Raw genomic sequence first — 17,291 nt, forward strand, 5'->3', positions numbered from 1 at the left:
TTGAGCTGAAGGCCATTAGGTTAAGTGCTCTCGGTGCAGACCTGACCGTCTGCATAGAACACACAACCACTCGCACGCATCTGTAATTGGCAGACTCGTCCTCCTTTAAAAACACACAGCGCTGCAGTGCACATGTGGTGGTGCTCTGTTCCTATTTGTGCCACAAATCATCAGTCAGTGGATTCAATGACCCAGAATATTTCACAAATTTCCAGCAGTGCTTTTCCCATGTTTGACATGTGTGCGCGGTGGCCACCGTCTTTAATCTGTCAGACCACGCTCGGCTCAGGGAATAACGCAGACATTTGGTCTCCTCTGTGAATCCTGAAAAACACAGAGCCCTTTCCATCAACCCAAGGCCTAATCCTCAAGCAATAACTTGCATTACAGCAGCTCTTGGATTTAAGTCAGAGGCTTTCAAGGTGAATGAAGGGAGTGAAATCCTGTTTTATTTCAGACGGAGCGGGGGGGTCAGAAAATCCAAATATATCTTGATTTAATCAGACAGGGTAAACCTTTGGACAAAAGCAGCCATCCTCACATTCACATCTCATCTTTTCTGATGGGTTCGGTTCGGTTGGTTCGACCGGGGTCTTTCTGTGTGGAGCTTGTATTTTCTCCCCGTGTGTATGTAGGTTTTCTCTGGCAGGACAGTCCAAAGACATGCAGACTGAGGTTCGGCTAACAGGAAATTGACCATAGGTGTGAATGTGTGTGTTAAATGGTTGTTTTTGTCGTTATATGGACCCTGCGATACGCTGGCGACCTGTCCAGGGTGTACCCCGCCTCTCGGCCAATGTCAGCTGGGATTGGCTCCAACTCCCCTCGCGACCCTCAAAGGATAAGCAGTATAGATAATGCATGGATGGATGGATGGACGGAAGGAAAGACAGACCGATGTTAAATATACGCCATGTTGGGGTAAGTGTATATAAATTACACAATTGACACACAAGTTCTCGAAATGGAGCTACCGAACAGACTTTTCTTTAACAGCATGTCGATTTTTTTAGTAGAGGAATAATCAGAAGAACAGAAGAAGATGGTAGCCGTTCTTTTACCAGCATATATTTGACAACACTGCCAGTAAATGACCTCATCTGATGATGTCATAGAACCATCGATTAAGGAAATCTCACAGCCCATAAATAACAGTCAAAGGAAACAGAAAACAAAGAGCAATATCCCCTGTTAAATTCTACGCTTACTCAAATAATCACGAACCTAATCTCTACGTAATTTAAACAATGTCACTCTACTCATTACTTTGCTTCTGAGACACAAAAGTCATCGTCTATTCACAACAAAAGATCCTTGTCATAATTCTTCCTGTTTCTGACGACAACCTGCTTTAGTTTTCGCTTTTTTAACTATTCGATTGAGAATTTTTTGTGGTTAATTGTCACAGAACTAGCCAAAATAAAGCTAATTGCATTATCTGTTAATAATGTGTATTTAGGTACCAGCACACAAAGAAAACAACATGTCGTGGTGTGGTGAATATCACACCTGGAGACTTTACGAGTTAAAGCGGCTGACAGCTCGTTTGACGGAGAAAAATATGAAATATGTTTAAAAAGTTATATTTTTAGGTTTCACTAATGAGACACATGCCCAACAATAGGCTGCTTTGCTCCCTAACAAGCAACTGAGAACTACACAGACCATTTAAAACTGAAATTATGAGCTGCTTCAGAAACCTTTCTTATTTACAAAATTACACTCATTGCAAAGAAGGTTGCGTTTGCAGCTTTAGAGGTCACTGAAGCAGAGGGTCCCCCCCCCCCACCACTCTCTCTCTGTATGTATGCATTACTGTATGTGTGCTCTCATAGATTACCCGCTGCTGGTTGTCATGGTTATCTGGCTATACTGTGGCTACATCTACCCCGGTCACCATGGAGCCCAGCCTCTCTCTCATATCCCAGCATCCCATGTGAAGGTTTTTCCACGCCGAGAGCCACGCCAAAACCATGTTCAATCAAATCTTCAGATTTTGTTTTTTCCACAAATCAACACAGCTCCTCTTTTCTCCTCTAATTCCACATCCATCCATCTGACTGTTTCCCTCTCACATTTAAAATCCACTCACTCTTCCTTTTGCTTAGCTTTGCTTTTCTCACCATCCCCCCTCTTTCCCCTGGTCTCTTATTCTCTCTTCCTCTCGATGCATTTCTCTCCTCTCCCTCGCTCTCCCTCTGTGTCTCTCCATTACCTCCCATCTTTCGTCTTCCCTCTCACTCCAGCTCTAATAAGCCTTCCTTGTTAATAATAGGCCTATGGATATGCTGCCGTGGAGCTGTAGTCATTTCCTGTTCACATTGTGCTGAACTAACTTGAACTAACTAATCTGCACGGAAATAGACACAGCAGCCTGTTTGTTTATGTTTGTGTGTGTGTGTGTGTGTTTGTGTGTCTGTGTGCATTGACATCTCTCTCGGCTTGTTAAAGTATGTGTTCATCGCATAAAATCTGATTTGCGAAAAATGTACATTGCTTAAGGGCCTGAATTGGGTTTCATAAAAACACATCTTACTTTAAACCTCTTTAATCTCTGTGAATGCACGCAGGGTTTGCGTGTGTGTGTGTGTGTGTGTGTGTGTGTGTGTGTGTGTGTGTGTGTGTGTGTGTGTGTGTGTGTGTGTGTGTGTGTGTGTGTGTGTGTGTGTCCGATATGTGTCCCTCTTGCCTCGAAGAAGAAGAGGGGTGCGAGGCAGAGCCGGGTGAGAGACGGTGTTTGGGTTTTTTGTTTTTCATGACACGCAGACACATCAAACACTGATATTTGCTGACATGTCCTGATATTTGCTGATGCAGTCATTTCACTGAAAGCCTCAGAGGTAAGGCTGCAGTGGATCCAACCTGTTTAATTGTTTATTAGGCTTCAAACGCAGGGGAAAATAACCTTCTGGCCAAAGACTTAAACACTAACATTGGGTTCACAGCTGGCATGACATGTATAGAATCGCAATAGAGTTTAAAATGTGATAAATTAAGTCAAGCCCCAGGATGACTTAAACGAAGTGGGCGTATAGTCACAGCTCTATTCCATTTTCCCCTGCTTTTGTATCACAGGTACTTAGAAAATTGGGCCCACGGTTACTTTCCCTTTCTTTCCCATGGTGGCGCCCTGCTGTGAATGCCTTCAGCCTCCTGTAGCGCCACCGGGGAGCCCGGCCAGGCCGTGATAGTGACACGCTGTAGCCCCATAAAGCTGCTCCAGCCCTGGAGCACCGGTCCAAACTGAAGCTGCTTAGTGGGGCACAACTCCGGCTGAGTCCCTTAAAGCTGCACTAATCAGAGCTGTTAGAGGAGGAATCGTCAACTGTATCACACAACGGATTAGAAGGAAGTGTAGGGCTGTGGATGCAGAGATGGGTGGAAGGATGGGGATGGATACGAGGACACTCTGCAAAAAATAATAATGCACGCTTCACTGAAGAGAAACGACACAAATGTTCTTGTGTGGATGTCACACAGCATCAGCTCTGACTCCCTGCATGCCTGAATGCAACAGCTACATCCTGAACAATCACATCTCCACAAGACAAAGAGCGGGGAAGCTGTTGCATTTCTGGGCATGCGTCTTTGAGAGCTGTACCACCATGACGGCAGGCGTCAGCTTGGGATGCAACGGGTTCCACCCTGAGCACTTCCTGCGTTGACTGTAGAGGAGGAAACAGAGAGAGACCCAAACACAGGGAACAAAAGAGCTCCAGAGGCGGCAAACGAGCGGGCCACAGCGGCCGCGGGTCCCCTGATCGCAAATATAACACAACTGCAGCACTGTCACCCCCTCTGTCCGAACTTGGCAAGCTCCTCTATAGGCCATCAATGTGCGCTGCTTTCCCCAGGAGCTTTACACTTTTCTGCACAGCGAGCTGACATATTAGCATGCAGCCCCATCCCCCTGCAAGGGCAACCAGCCGCTCACAGCAGCACTCATCATACACTGGAACGTTGTATATGCAGCAGCAGCTGGGGAGCTGTCGGACGACCATGATGCTTTATAGCTACATCTACAGTGGATCTATAAAGCCGTTCATCTGATAGAAACATTTTTGACCCCCCCCCCCCCCGGAAGCTTACCTGACTTTGAACTCAGCGAGCTGCGGCTGAGCCCCCGGTTCAGCACAGTAGATCTGGGGGAAGTAAAATCTGTGAGACTGAAGGTTGATGTCCATGGTGTCCACACACACACACACAGCAGCAGACACACCGGTCAGCCCCCGCTCCGCGACTTCAAAAACAATGAAAAGAAATGTCTGTAACTGTTGTGTCAGTCTTTTTTGCTTCGTCTCCCTCAATTCCGTCACTGACACTTCCACTAAAGGTGAGAGTTCGGTGAGAGCATCCTTCTCCCCGAATGGTCACAGGGCTACAAAAAACGCTACCGCCGGGAAGGCATCCCCCTCCTCTTTCGTCTCGTCCGTGCACAAAACATTCAATCACCTCTGCCGCCTGGCACCCAACAGACACACTAACCTATTTCCCCACTAGCAGCCACTGTACACTCAGCAGCTGGGAGCACAAGAACAAAGATGACTCCGAGTAAAAAAACAGATGATGCCTCCTCAAGAACCAGGAGAAACAAAAAAAATAATCCAGTTTTTTTTTTTCAGTCACTAATTCATCCTTTCGTTGGTGGAGAAGCAAAATTAGCTGAAAATGGAGGAGGAATGGGAACTGTGAGGGAGAAAGAGAGGCTTAAAAATGTGAGAGTAGCCCTCAGCAGCCACATACAGAGGAGAGTGAATGGGAGATGAGAGTCCTTTGGTTTTTACGCTTCAGAGACAGAGGAGGGGGGGGAACGAGAGAGAGAGAGATGGAGATAGAGAGAGATTCCCAGTGCTGTGAGGCGTTGCCCTCGCGCTGCCTCTCCTCTCTGTGTCTCATTGGATTACCTCCTCCCTCTCCACCCCCTCCTCCTCCTCCCCACATTCTCCCCTCCCAGCTGTGACAAGAACGATGGGCCGCCAGCCCCGGAGGCTGCTGGTCCTGCCCCTCCTCCCTCCTCCTCCATCTCTCCCCCTCTCTCTTCGTCGTCGCCCTCCTCCTCTCCCTATTCTCCTCCCCTCTCCGGGTGGCGGGATTGGCTGAGGCGGGAATGCGTAAGCCCACATGGCGAGAGGGAAGAGAGGCGAGGAGGAGGAGCAACAGATTTTAATTCATCTGATGGCTCCCGTCTTTTCTCGCTTATGATTTGAGGTGGCATGCCAAGCTCGGGTGGAGCTCGGGATGCAACACACACACACACACACACACACACACACACACACACACACACACACACACACACACACACACACACACACACACACACACACACACACACACACACACACACACACACACACACACAAACTGATGAGACAGTTCACTGGATGTTAATTAACAGAAAGGGACACAGGTGGAGAGAGAAAAGGCAAAACATCCTTCTATTGAAACTCAGTAACATGTGGCTCTAAACATAATGAATGCAAACCACACACAGTTATAGGAAAATGCATTTCCATGTGCACGAGCTTTGAAATTGAATTCAATAAAATCTTTGCGATGTGGGTCAGACAAACAATAAGCAGCCACATCTGAGTGTGTAATATTCTCTTCCTGCATCCCTCTATATCCAGATGCGTGTAGATTATATGTGATATAAGTGGTGTGCGGCCATAACACTAATCTTCTTGGCTTACCAGCAACCAATAAATCCTTTGCATATTTACTGTACATCCTCCGACATACCAGGAAAATATCCCACCAGTGGTCTCTTTCTAGTACAGCTCTCCCCGCTCACATCACCCACATCTGCCCTGCTGTGTTTCGCCGGCAGGCAATTTTATTGATTGGTCTACAGCTGCAGAAGCGTTGGCTGACACGGTTTGCTCTGTAATCAGCGTGGACGACAGCGGAAGCAGCAATTTGACAGCGATTCGGTGCAGGTTACTCGCCTTCCGGTGGAGGTGTTTGGCCACGAATCTTTGCGCCAATAATATGTCATCCTTGTTCATCCTCTAACATCTGTGTGATATTAGCTCGCAGATCTGTCAGACCATCGAAAAACTTGTCCACCTCGGGTTGCTACAGTCTGCTTGCACTAAGTTGCATCATGCAGCGTTTCTCAAAGGAATGAGGCGTCGTTAAAGCTTTGCAAAAATTCATGCACAGATTTAAAGAGTTGCTCAGGCAACTTCAGAGGTTTGCAAGAGCCATGTTAAAGGTTCAGTGTGTAAGATTAAGGGACACCTAGTGGTGAAGTTGCATGTTGCAGCTTAATACCCCTCACCTCACCCTCCTCTTCCAAACATGAAGGAGAACCTGTGGCAGCCTTCAGTTGTTTAGTCGGCACTGGTCGCTTTTTGTCTTGTTTTCTGAAAAATGACTCACAAAAGCGAAATGGACGACAGAATCTCCTGTTAAGGTGCAAAGCTTTTGCCACAAGTGATTATTTTGTGGGATTTTCGCTGGATTTATGAGCCACATGAACTATTTACAGAGGCCAGAGTGCGTCCACGGAGATTGTTCACAGGATTGTAAAATCAATATATGACACTCTTTCCCAGTTAAACTGCAGCACGCCATGGACACTTGCCTTTTCTCTGACACTCCTCACTGACTGAGGACACTCACCAAAGCAGCACACTTTATTGTAGCTAATGCATCAACCTCTCCTCCACTTGAAAAGGCAGCGAAAGACTGCGAGCCGACACTAAACCCTCTTCAAGTCATTCATCCCTCTCGCTCGAAAGAAAGAGTCGTATTCTAGTCGTCACAATAGACAGTGTGAGATTCTCCATCTGAGCAGAAGAGGAACAGAAAACAAGGACAGGAAGAAAAAAAAAGCAGCAGACTGACAGATCAGGGGTCACAGATGGAGGGAGAGAGAGTGAGAATCGTTTTTACAACAAACGGATGATGGAGGGGAGTCAGCGGAAGAGGATAGAGCAGACAGATGGAGGGACAGACAGACAGGTAGAGGGAGTTAAACGCCTGAGTGGGATGGAGATAAGCTGGATGGAGAGACAGCAGGAGAGAGAGAGTCCGGCGGAGGGCAAGAACGTGGGGGGAGGGAAGCAGAGGAAGGGGGAAAAAGATGGAGAGAGAAACAGGAAGGGAGAGAGGACATTACAGCCTCCACTTTCACTGAGAGTGCACCCATCCCCCAGCACCTCAGCAGCAGCATGTGTTATAATCCTCAGAGACTCACACCTCTGTTCACACCAACTACAGCTTTTACACAGAGCACATTTCCACCAATCACAGCAGGACAGGTCCAGGTGTTCATGTTCCTGATGACGTCCAGTAATTAATTTCATTATTTAGATTATCTGCTGTACTGTGTGTGTGTTTGAGTGTGTGTGTGTGTGTGTGTGTGTGTGTGTGTGTGTGTGTGTGTGTGTGTGTGTGTCTTTCTACAGTTGTGAGTAGGGTTTGGTTACGTTTTGGATTTTTCCGGTGCCTAAACGGTGCCACAACCAATACTTTCCCTTAAAAGAGGAAAAAACACAAAATGATGGTTGACGATCACAAATTGGAAGTTGAAATCAAACAAATGAACTGTTAACAGTTTTAAGTATAAAGCTTCACTTAAATATTCAAATACAAATAAGTACCTTAATTCAATGAGTGTCCTCAAAACTATAGAAAGACAAGAATGTGTGAGAGATGCTGTGAGGCAGGGGGCACAAGATAGAATGGGGGGAGACTTGTGATAGAGTTTTGGGATGAGAGTGGTTCCTACGACAAAGTTTAGTTTTGTTGTGGTATACTGCATATTGTTATTGCTTTATCTGTGAATCTGCTGCTAGCCAAAGTACTGACCTGAGCTGATGGATAGAGAGAACAGTGTAGGGAGGAGTGGCACCAGATTCAGGAAAACGTGTGCACACACTTAGCTACAGGCTATGATGCTGAGAGCGTTGTGAGTTCAAACTCCTTCAGGTGGTAGTTGACTTAAACACGTGCTTTGCTGAGAGCGACTGGGCTGTCACTTTTAATAAACGCATGCCGTGTAAACAAACTTTTATTTTGTAGCAGCGTACGGCTCTGAGTATGTGACGGTGAAGCACAGTCCAAACCAACAGCTCAGGTTTGACCTCACAGATGATGCAGAATCTAAGAATGAACAAGAGGACATTTCAGAAGATGCTAAACATATTGTCACAAGGAAGTATTGTCACCTCTGTCCATTTGTTGGTTTGTTTGTCAGCGAGGTTACACAAAATCTACTGGACGGATTTCCACAAAACTTGGTGGGAGGATGTGGTATGGTGTCAGGGAACAACACATTCAATTTGTTTACATATTCACCAGTTTCCCAGAGACTCATTCATGGATATTGATGAAAGAAATCCGGCATATTTAGGGAACTCATATCTGAGAGCAGATCCAAATAAAAATCTGGATCTGGTAAATTTAAATGAGGTTTCATAAGGAGACAGTTGGGCCTCGGCTTAAGACATAAAATCATATTTGTTTACTTAAACCAAGTTTATATTTACTTAATTATTTTTTTAAATACCAAATAAGAGTGTTTCTACCTCCATTAAAAGCATCAGGGCTCCTCATAACAGAAGTTTCTTTCCACTTGGCAGGTGTCTGCAAAAAACCTGTGCTCTCACCTCATTATTTTTTACATCGGACCAATTCTTTACATCTTAGCACTCAGCTCTGCTTCAGTGTGAGGATGCACAACTGTCTTGGCTCAGCTATGATTCCTCACTGGGTAAACTGAAGCTGAGGCCTGGCACTTTGACCTTGTTGTCAATGTTTCATTTCTAATCCAATGCCTCCAGTTCGGAGCCAAAACAACAACAAAAAATGTGTCACTGTCCAAATACTTTCAGATTACACTGTATGTTTTCCTAGCTATCCAGTCACATGCTGTTCCGTATAATCCAATCTGACTCCTCGCTCCCTTCATCCCCACAAACACCCACAATCCACCTGTACGCAGTCACGCTATAAGGGGTCAAGTGAGGGGGGAGAGAAAGACAGAAAATGGGATAAACGAGTGTGAGAGGTGTGACGGAGAGGAGCTTGAAGACCTCTGATGCTTCCTGTCCTCTCAGTTAACTCACACTCTCAGGCCCTGAGGATTGAATTTCAGCTGCAATCAAATGCACAAACACACATGAAGTATGCACACACACACACACACAGTCTGACTCACATGAGCCATTCACTTTAATTACGCAGCACACCAATGGGAGCACGCAGGAGAAAAAGAGAGGGGGAAGGGAGAGTGAAAAGGAAGAGGGAGTGATTTCCCTCTCATTCACAAAGATTTGCTCACCTCTCTCTCTCTTAAACATGCACACACACAAACACACAAACACACAGACACACACACACACACACACACACACACACACACACACACACACACACACACACACACACACACACACACACACACATCACTCTGCCTCCTGAGGCCTCGTTGTGCAAAATTATGACTCACAATCCACACTGTTGTCACCCAGAATGCACTGTGTTATTACACAGATTCACGACAGCGACGAGACATGTGACCTCACACCTGACTCTGCATGTATCATCGTGTGCAGCATCCTTCTCCATTTTGTGTTGTGTACGTCGCTCTGCATTATGACAAACGTGGCTGTTATGACTCACACAGTGTGTCAGCTACAGCCTCTGCATCATGCAACTATACACAAGTCACTGGAGGGCCATCAATTTTCCCTGAGCCAGCAGAGGAACTAAAGCTGCCACCGCTGAACTTCCACTGTTTACTATCACAGATGTCTGTGCATTCTTGTTTCTGCCCCATTAACAAAATCTCGCTCATGAAACGCGGTTTACGATTTAGCTCTCGAGTGCAACATGAATGTGGAATTGATGGCAGGCAATAAAAACATCACAGCTCTATGCAGCTTTGAGTAGAAAGACTCAACCTTGTGTTTATGTACTTGAAAATCCAAAGTCTGCCTTCTGGATTATATCTCGTCCCCAAAGTGCTTTGTTGTTGTTCCGCCCAAAATTGGAAAGTGGTGGATGATGGGTGTTGGAAGCAGAGGACGGCACTTCTCTCCAGAGCCTCACATTAGTTTCACAGTTGTCAGTATTTAACAAACCTCCCTAACATTATTGAAGTACTGTGAATTGCCAACAAATTATCCTAAAAAGGTTAAACATGTTGTAAGCAAATATTGCCGCCAAATTTAGTCAATTACAGATCTGCAGATAGAGTCACAATATTTTCCAACTTCAGAATTGTGCCTATACAAAAGAATTTGTCATTATTTACATAAAACCTTAATCCGGGTGACATTAGGTTTCTTTCTCATGGTACGTACTATTAATTGTAGTATATATTCAATATATACTAGTATATAATCAGTGGTAAATATAGGTAATTGTTTGAAACAGAACTTCATCATTGTCGTCTAAAAGTGTAACTTAGGCCTTGCAGACTACTTCACACCTTATAATCCATAATGTGGTGCAATGATGTTAAATTTAGCCGCAAACCTATAGTAGTACTGACCAAACGTTGAGAAACAGGGATATAGCCGCCATTGTTGTTGTTGTTTCTGGCGCATGCTCATTTCACAAAGCAACAGTGGGCATACACAAAGTAATCTGCACTTTGGAAGGTGAAGGTGAAAGAATCTCCGTTTTAGTGATTTAAAACACTGTGCATGTGGATGAGAGGTTCAAACGCAGAGGGAAAAGTTTGTTTCGCAAAATATCTGCATTAGTGCTTGCAGACCATTAAATGATCTAACCATCTATTATCTAATCCACTCTTATGCATTTAAAAGCACGACCAATGATCAGTACAGTGTCAGTCAATATTTGTCAAAATGGCAATCACCTTCACATTTCAAACCTACGCAGTCAAACCTTTATTAGGCACTGACATGTTGTCTCTTTTTAGGGTGAAGTCGCTAGCAAACAAAGTTGTTAGCAAACATACACAGAGCGACATTGTCATTCTCTTTTAACTCTGTTTTGGTCTCCACCTCCTCTGTAATATCAGGCTGTTTAGCTGCTACATACAGGTAGTGTGTGGTGGGTTTGTCAGAGCTTTTGTCTCTGGGAACAACGGTAATGGCAGCGGTGAGACTGAACCAGAAAAGTAAAGTTAAACCAAAAGTTAAACCAAAACGAAGTCATTAAAAAACATGCTAAATCACTCTGGTTCTGAGAGGGGTCCGAGGAGCTCTTTCACATACACCGCCATTCAAAATATTTATTATAGCAGCTTTAACGATTCCCCAGATGGTGCTTTAATGAGTTAGAAGCCGTGTAACATTGAAAACTGATGTTGGACTTGTTTTTAGGGCCCTAAACTTTTTATTAAAAAAAGCTGTGCGATGATTATAAAGTCGAGGGACTAATTTCTGTGGTTCAGAAATGAATCAGAATTTCCAACATGTCTGAAGCCTGAAAATACCTGGACTTTAAGGTTGAGACGTGATGAGGAGTTTTGGTCGAGAGCGCGCACCTGTGAAACTATAAAGCACACAGCTGTGCACTGAGAACCATACACAGACAGAAATCCAACCTCACTGATACAGTGGACATTGACCATGACATTTACATGATTTAATGTAGGTCAGGCACCAGATGCACTCACTATTGGTTCACAGTATTACTGTATGTAAATGCACATTGCCCTCTCACACCAGCAACCTCTCTGAAGCCTCTTAAACACACCTACAGTGCATTCATGTAACTTCAGGTTGGTACAAATGAGCAACGAGGGTTAAACTGACTTCACCTCTATGGGTTCACCCTTGTCCTGCATCATGACAGCGCACAGCTACAACTAATGCTGCTATTCATATGGGTCACACACATACCACCAACTGCGCCTGTCAATACCCATCAGGCCACAGTGATGATGAGGGATCGATGGAGGCAGCACCGCACTTTCACAGCATAATGAAACACTCCGGTCCACGCAAATGGAGGAGGTGGCCACCATAGGCAAGGCTCGGGCTGCAGGCGGGACCACACGTCAATCCTGTGGTCGGACTCCGTGAAAGAGGTTTGTCAGTCACAAGCCAACGAACAAAGAAATCATAAATATCTAGAAGCACCTCACCTAAAAAAAAAACTTCAAAGTAGCACTAACTGCAGTCATTTGCAGCACTGATGGATAATTATTAAAATGTTATGAATGATTTCTTTATAATATGTTGACTTTGAATACGATTTGTCTTTTCAGTGAGAAAACAAAGTAGAGGAAGCAACAAGTTGGAAAAATTTTGGAAAGTATAACAGAAAGAATCAGTTGGAAAATAACATTTCCCCTGTGAAACAGAAGTATTGAGAAACAAGAGTCTTGTTTAAGAAACTGAAACAAAAAAGAGAAATTTACTGAAAATAGTAATTTAACTCCAGGGAGTTTCTGTAAAGAGAAAATGGTTTGTGGGGAGTAAAGCTGAGTTACAGTCGATCCAGTCAGAGCAGTGGGGCTATTTTCAATAACAATTTCTTTTCTTTTTCTGATTACTTCTGCCAAGGAGGTTATGTTTTTATAGCTGTTTGTCTGTAGCCGGATTATTCAAAAAGTACTGAACCGATTTCTTTAATCTTGGTTGAAGGGTTGGTTGTGGGCCAAGACGGAACCCAATTTCACTTTCTTGAGAGAAGGTTTTACCAGAGTTCATAATTTCTCAAAAACAAAATCTGTAGTCTTCAGTTTTCTGGTATTGCTTAGATCCCCCAAATATTCATAAACAAAACCCCAAAAAGCAACAAATCCTGCTCACAATGAAAGGGCTTCTAGCATGTTCACCTTAATGTGTTTACTGTGTTAGCGTTTTGCAGGTTTTTAGTCATAAACCAAAGGATTTAGAAACATTTAAATTGTGACCTGACGGTGGCACTAGATCACCACAGTCTCCAGATATTATAATCTATCCAAATGGGATCAATAACAGGTTGCACGGAATTTAAAGGCAACAGCTGAACTGTTTTGTCCAGTGATCAATTTGAGATCTTTGTGTTCACTAAGAGACTGCTGAGCTATCAGGTCTGTAACTGAGCAGCTGAGGAGTCGACTGTATTGTGCAAAAAAAAAGCAGCAAACAAGTGCATGATCATAAATCCAAGAGCAGCCATCGTGTCAGACCAGGAGTTTAACAGCCTATTAATCAATAAGTGGGAGCGAGAGAGAGCTGGTGGAGATGGACGCTGGGAAGATAAAATGTTCAGCCTCAAGCAGAGTAATCACACAGACAGGCTCCATCCAGTCGGGGGATCAGCCCGTCAACATAAATCCCAGACAAGAGTCACCAACTGTGGCTTCACAGTCTCAGGATTTCCCCCCAGAGGCCGACATCACCTTCCACCTCCTCCCAGCTGGAGGTAATTCACACAGATAAAAGTAATCTTGACAAATGGGAAACAGATACAGCTGTTGACTCTATGGGACTGAAAACCAGAAGAGAAGAGCACAAATAGAATAAGATCAGTTTAAACAACAGAAGACTATTCTGCAAAACCAGAGAGAATTAAACTGTATATAAAAGAACAAAATCCATTTACAAAAGTGTGGCATTTATTACTAACTTTATAAATTAGTTCTAGAAATGTCTGACGGTATGTGATTGAATTTATATTTACTTTTGAGGTTTATACATAGTTTATTATTGTCATCTTTAAGCATGTCTACACTATAGTTTTTCACTATATGTTTTTGAAATGATATTTTCCCATATATATATATATATCTTTGTCCACACCACCCACGTCCTAAATCTACATCACCGATCTGTCAAATACCAACGAAGAGCGCTGTGGTCCCAGTAATATTGGGCGAGGCAGTGAATGCTAAATTTAGCTGCAAACTTAGTAAGACGTAGCAGTGCTAACCAAAAGAAGCAGTTTATAGCCGCCATTTTTGTCGTTCCTTACACAGGGAAACAGTGGGCATGTGCAAAGTAAGCTGGGACGTCATTGTTTCCCAAACACTCTGTTTTACAGTTACACACGGATGCACAGAAGTTTTTTAAAATCTACAACTGAAAAACTATCAATGACCTGTGTCCTTTAAAAACACTTTAACCTAGAATGGCACTTAGAGAGACAGTTAGACAACATACCTCTGCCCAACACTCCCTTTAAATCGAACTAAACTGCACCAAATTTCACACACTCATAGATATCAGTTCCTTAAATGTGCCTGATCACAAAAATGTTGGGGGGAAAAAACAATCTCACAAAATTAAACAAAGTAAAAAAACAATTCTTGGATCCACCCCCTGTTCTTTCTTTACCCATCCTTACGCCAATTTTCGTGGTAATGAGCAAAGTACTTGTTTTGTGTAATGATGCTTAAAAACAAACAGAAGCAGCCTCCTATGGTGGAGGTAACAACTCAGTTTCCTTGTCATGACACTGCAGTCAGTGCATGTGACCTTGAATAATGTATGCTTGGACAGCAGCTCACAGCACTGAGGTCAATACTCATTAGATCACAGCACATAACATCAGATCATGTCCCACTGCATACTATAGCAGGAGACTGGCGGCTACACACACACACACACACACACACACACACACACACACACACACACACACACACACACACACACACACACACACACACACACACACACACACACACACACACACACACACACACACACAACCAGCTGCTGGACACCGTCACACACAATCATCAGAACCAGTTAACTCGCTCATTTCTGCACATTTTAAATTCCCTAAACATCGGGGGCAACGCAGGTACAGACACGACCACACACTGATTAACACACACACTCAGTTGCATCCAGCTGAGCTGCAACAAACTATGAAGTGGTGGATGTTGTGGGCTGAGTCACAGTCTATGTTGCCACCTACAGAGCACCTCGTAAAGCACAGAGCTGCTCATCACAAATTAAAATGTGTCGTAGCGGCTGACAGAGAAAACCTACAACAGCAGCGGACAGCTTGTCAGGGTAGTTAGATAAAAACACAGACTCCACAGTTGAACATCTTTGTGTTTCAGTATGTGTTGATGATGACTTATATGGTTTAGTTCCTTAAATAATGCAGGTATGAAGCTGAAGTATACACTCCGACTGAGTGTTTTTTTGGCCAGGTGACTAAAGTGTACTCGTAAAAAAGCTGTTGACATTGGGCAACAAAAAATGTCGTTGTACATACTCTGTTGGTATATTGTATTGTTCAGTAATAATAGGAATCTATTGTCACAGGATAAACCCCATGAGATGTGGCAACTCCTTTCCGGGGGGTGTCAAACACTTACAAATGGGAAGTGCAATGCCATTCACAGCCGGAAAATAACAGTTATAACTTTATTTATATAGCACCTTTCAAAACACAGGTTTACACTTTAAAAATTAAGATTTGAAGGCAACTAGTTGTAATAAAGATAATAAATTCAGAGTAGTTTAAAGGTCTCACGACATTAGTGCAGAAATATAAAAATTAAAATGTTACAGCTAAGAAATCTACCTTTTAAAATACTAAGATCAGCAGGTGGAAAATAAATTAATAATAATGAAAGTAATAATAATAATAGACCTTAAAAGGTTTGTTTCATTGACGTGCACTGGTGCAACTGTTCTGTCACTGCAATGTCTGTTAATCTGTTGTAGCCTAAATGGAAAAAAGTCATTGGGTATTTAGTCTAATTTGCCAACTTCCACGTATCAGGCTACAATATTAACATACATCATTATATGAAGCCTTGCTCAAGGGCACATCATCTCATTTAAGAGTGTTTTGGGTACCATTAGTATAAAAAGGGCTGAAAAGACAGAGATGGAAACAGCACAGAGAGACTGAATGTTGTGAAGGTGTTGACTGATAAAACCACCACTGACCTTTGGGCAAAATCCCACTCTGACCTTGTGGCACGCACACACACACACACACACACACACAGACACACAGACACACTGATTCACACAGATTCACACAGATTTCAGTGCCAGCAGTAATTAGACAGAGCCCAGGCTTCCTCCTGTTCGTGGTGAGCCTGTGCCAAAAAGCCAGTACCCCACCCACGCTGTGCAGCAGCAGGCTCGCCTCTGATTGGCTGCAGGCCTGTGGGCCCTGCCAGTAACGCCTCAGCTGATAGGCTCCGGGAGTCAGCCACTCAACCCGGCGCTTACACCTCCACTGCGAGGGCTGCGTCTGGAAGCTGTGATGAATCCTGTCAGCTGATTGGCCCACAGCTGGGAAGGTGTGTGCGAGCGTGCCTGCGTGCGCGTGCGGGGTTTTCAGCTTCGCAAAGTGTGCGCGCTCAGACAGAGGTGTGTTGATAATAACAACCACGTGCGATTCCTTTGAATCAGAGGACCAGATCTATGTCGCAATCAAGTATGTCTAAGCGTATCTATCAATTGGGATGCGCGTAGTCTGGTTTCCATGACAACACCCCCCCCTTTTTCTGCTGACAAACCTCCACGTGACACATCACGGAGCTGGAGTCAGGGATGAGAGCTGGAGAGATGATGCTCGCTCTGTGTCTGCGCACATGTACGCTCCTCATACAGATCTATTAAAGCTCTGTGTGTGTCTCCCAACAGGTGACCCGAGCCGCGCGTGTTCGTGTCACACACCTTTTGTGCTGCTGCGCTGCCACATCACATCACATCACAGCACAGGCCTCTGCACGAAGCTGCGCCAGTAAAACGGTAAAACAGTATGTCTGCGAATAGGAATCTTTGGGCTTATCTCAGCTCCGCTAATGTCCCCTCAGAATAATGCGCAGTGCAATCGCGTCGGTGCAATCTCTGCGCCTTTTCTTCGCTGCAGCCGGAGAGCAAATAACGCATGCTTGTGCTTGCTTACCTCATCTTCCCCTGCTGTCCGTGTGGATGAGACGTGTGGTCTCTCCGCTCAGTGCTGTGCCCTTCACTCCAGCTCCAGCTGTTTCAAAAAAGGAAAGAAATGATCCAGATGTTGCAGCTGCAGCTGTGTGGTAAAAAAAAAAACGAGCGGAGCCTGGACGCGCAGATGTTGAGGGTGGAAACAAGGCGACAGGGTGTGGAGGAATCAAGGCTGCACGGATGGCCACAGTGTTCAGGTCTGTCCTGTTACAAAAAGAAAGAGTGGTTTTCTCCGGGCTGCGTCAGGAGGAGGCTGCTGGTTCAGGCCATTTCAGAGAGCTGCACGCCGCTGTCCGAGGGACGGGGAGCCGGGCGGTGAGTGTGGTGACAGCGGCTCAATGTGAGGTGCCATCTTTTTCCTCACTCCAACCACTGGGAGGCTGGATGGAGAGAGAGAGAGAGAGAGAGAGGGAGCGAGAGCGAGAGTCAGAGAGAGAGAGAGAGCAAGAG

The 17,291-nt window shown here is 44.6% G+C and overlaps 1 protein-coding gene across 3 annotated transcripts in view; it reads right to left on the reverse strand.

The window, feature by feature from the left end:
• evlb (Enah/Vasp-like b) overlaps positions 1-17,291 on the reverse strand; it is a 45,080-nt gene extending 27,789 nt beyond the window's left edge. The window contains exon 1 of one of the 3 annotated variants that reach the window (XM_034580200.1): positions 16,804-17,291. In XM_034580200.1, coding sequence (XP_034436091.1) covers positions 16,804-16,808 — 5 coding nt within the window. In that variant the 5' untranslated portion in view covers positions 16,809-17,291. Of the gene's footprint in view, positions 1-4,089; positions 4,867-16,803 lie in introns of those variants that run through there. The other 2 variants (XM_034580199.1, XM_034580198.1) reach the window with 2 other exon arrangements.

Source organism: Hippoglossus hippoglossus, chromosome 24 (assembly GCF_009819705.1).
Source record: "Hippoglossus hippoglossus isolate fHipHip1 chromosome 24, fHipHip1.pri, whole genome shotgun sequence".
Classification (NCBI taxonomy): Eukaryota; Metazoa; Chordata; class Actinopteri; order Pleuronectiformes; family Pleuronectidae; genus Hippoglossus; species Hippoglossus hippoglossus.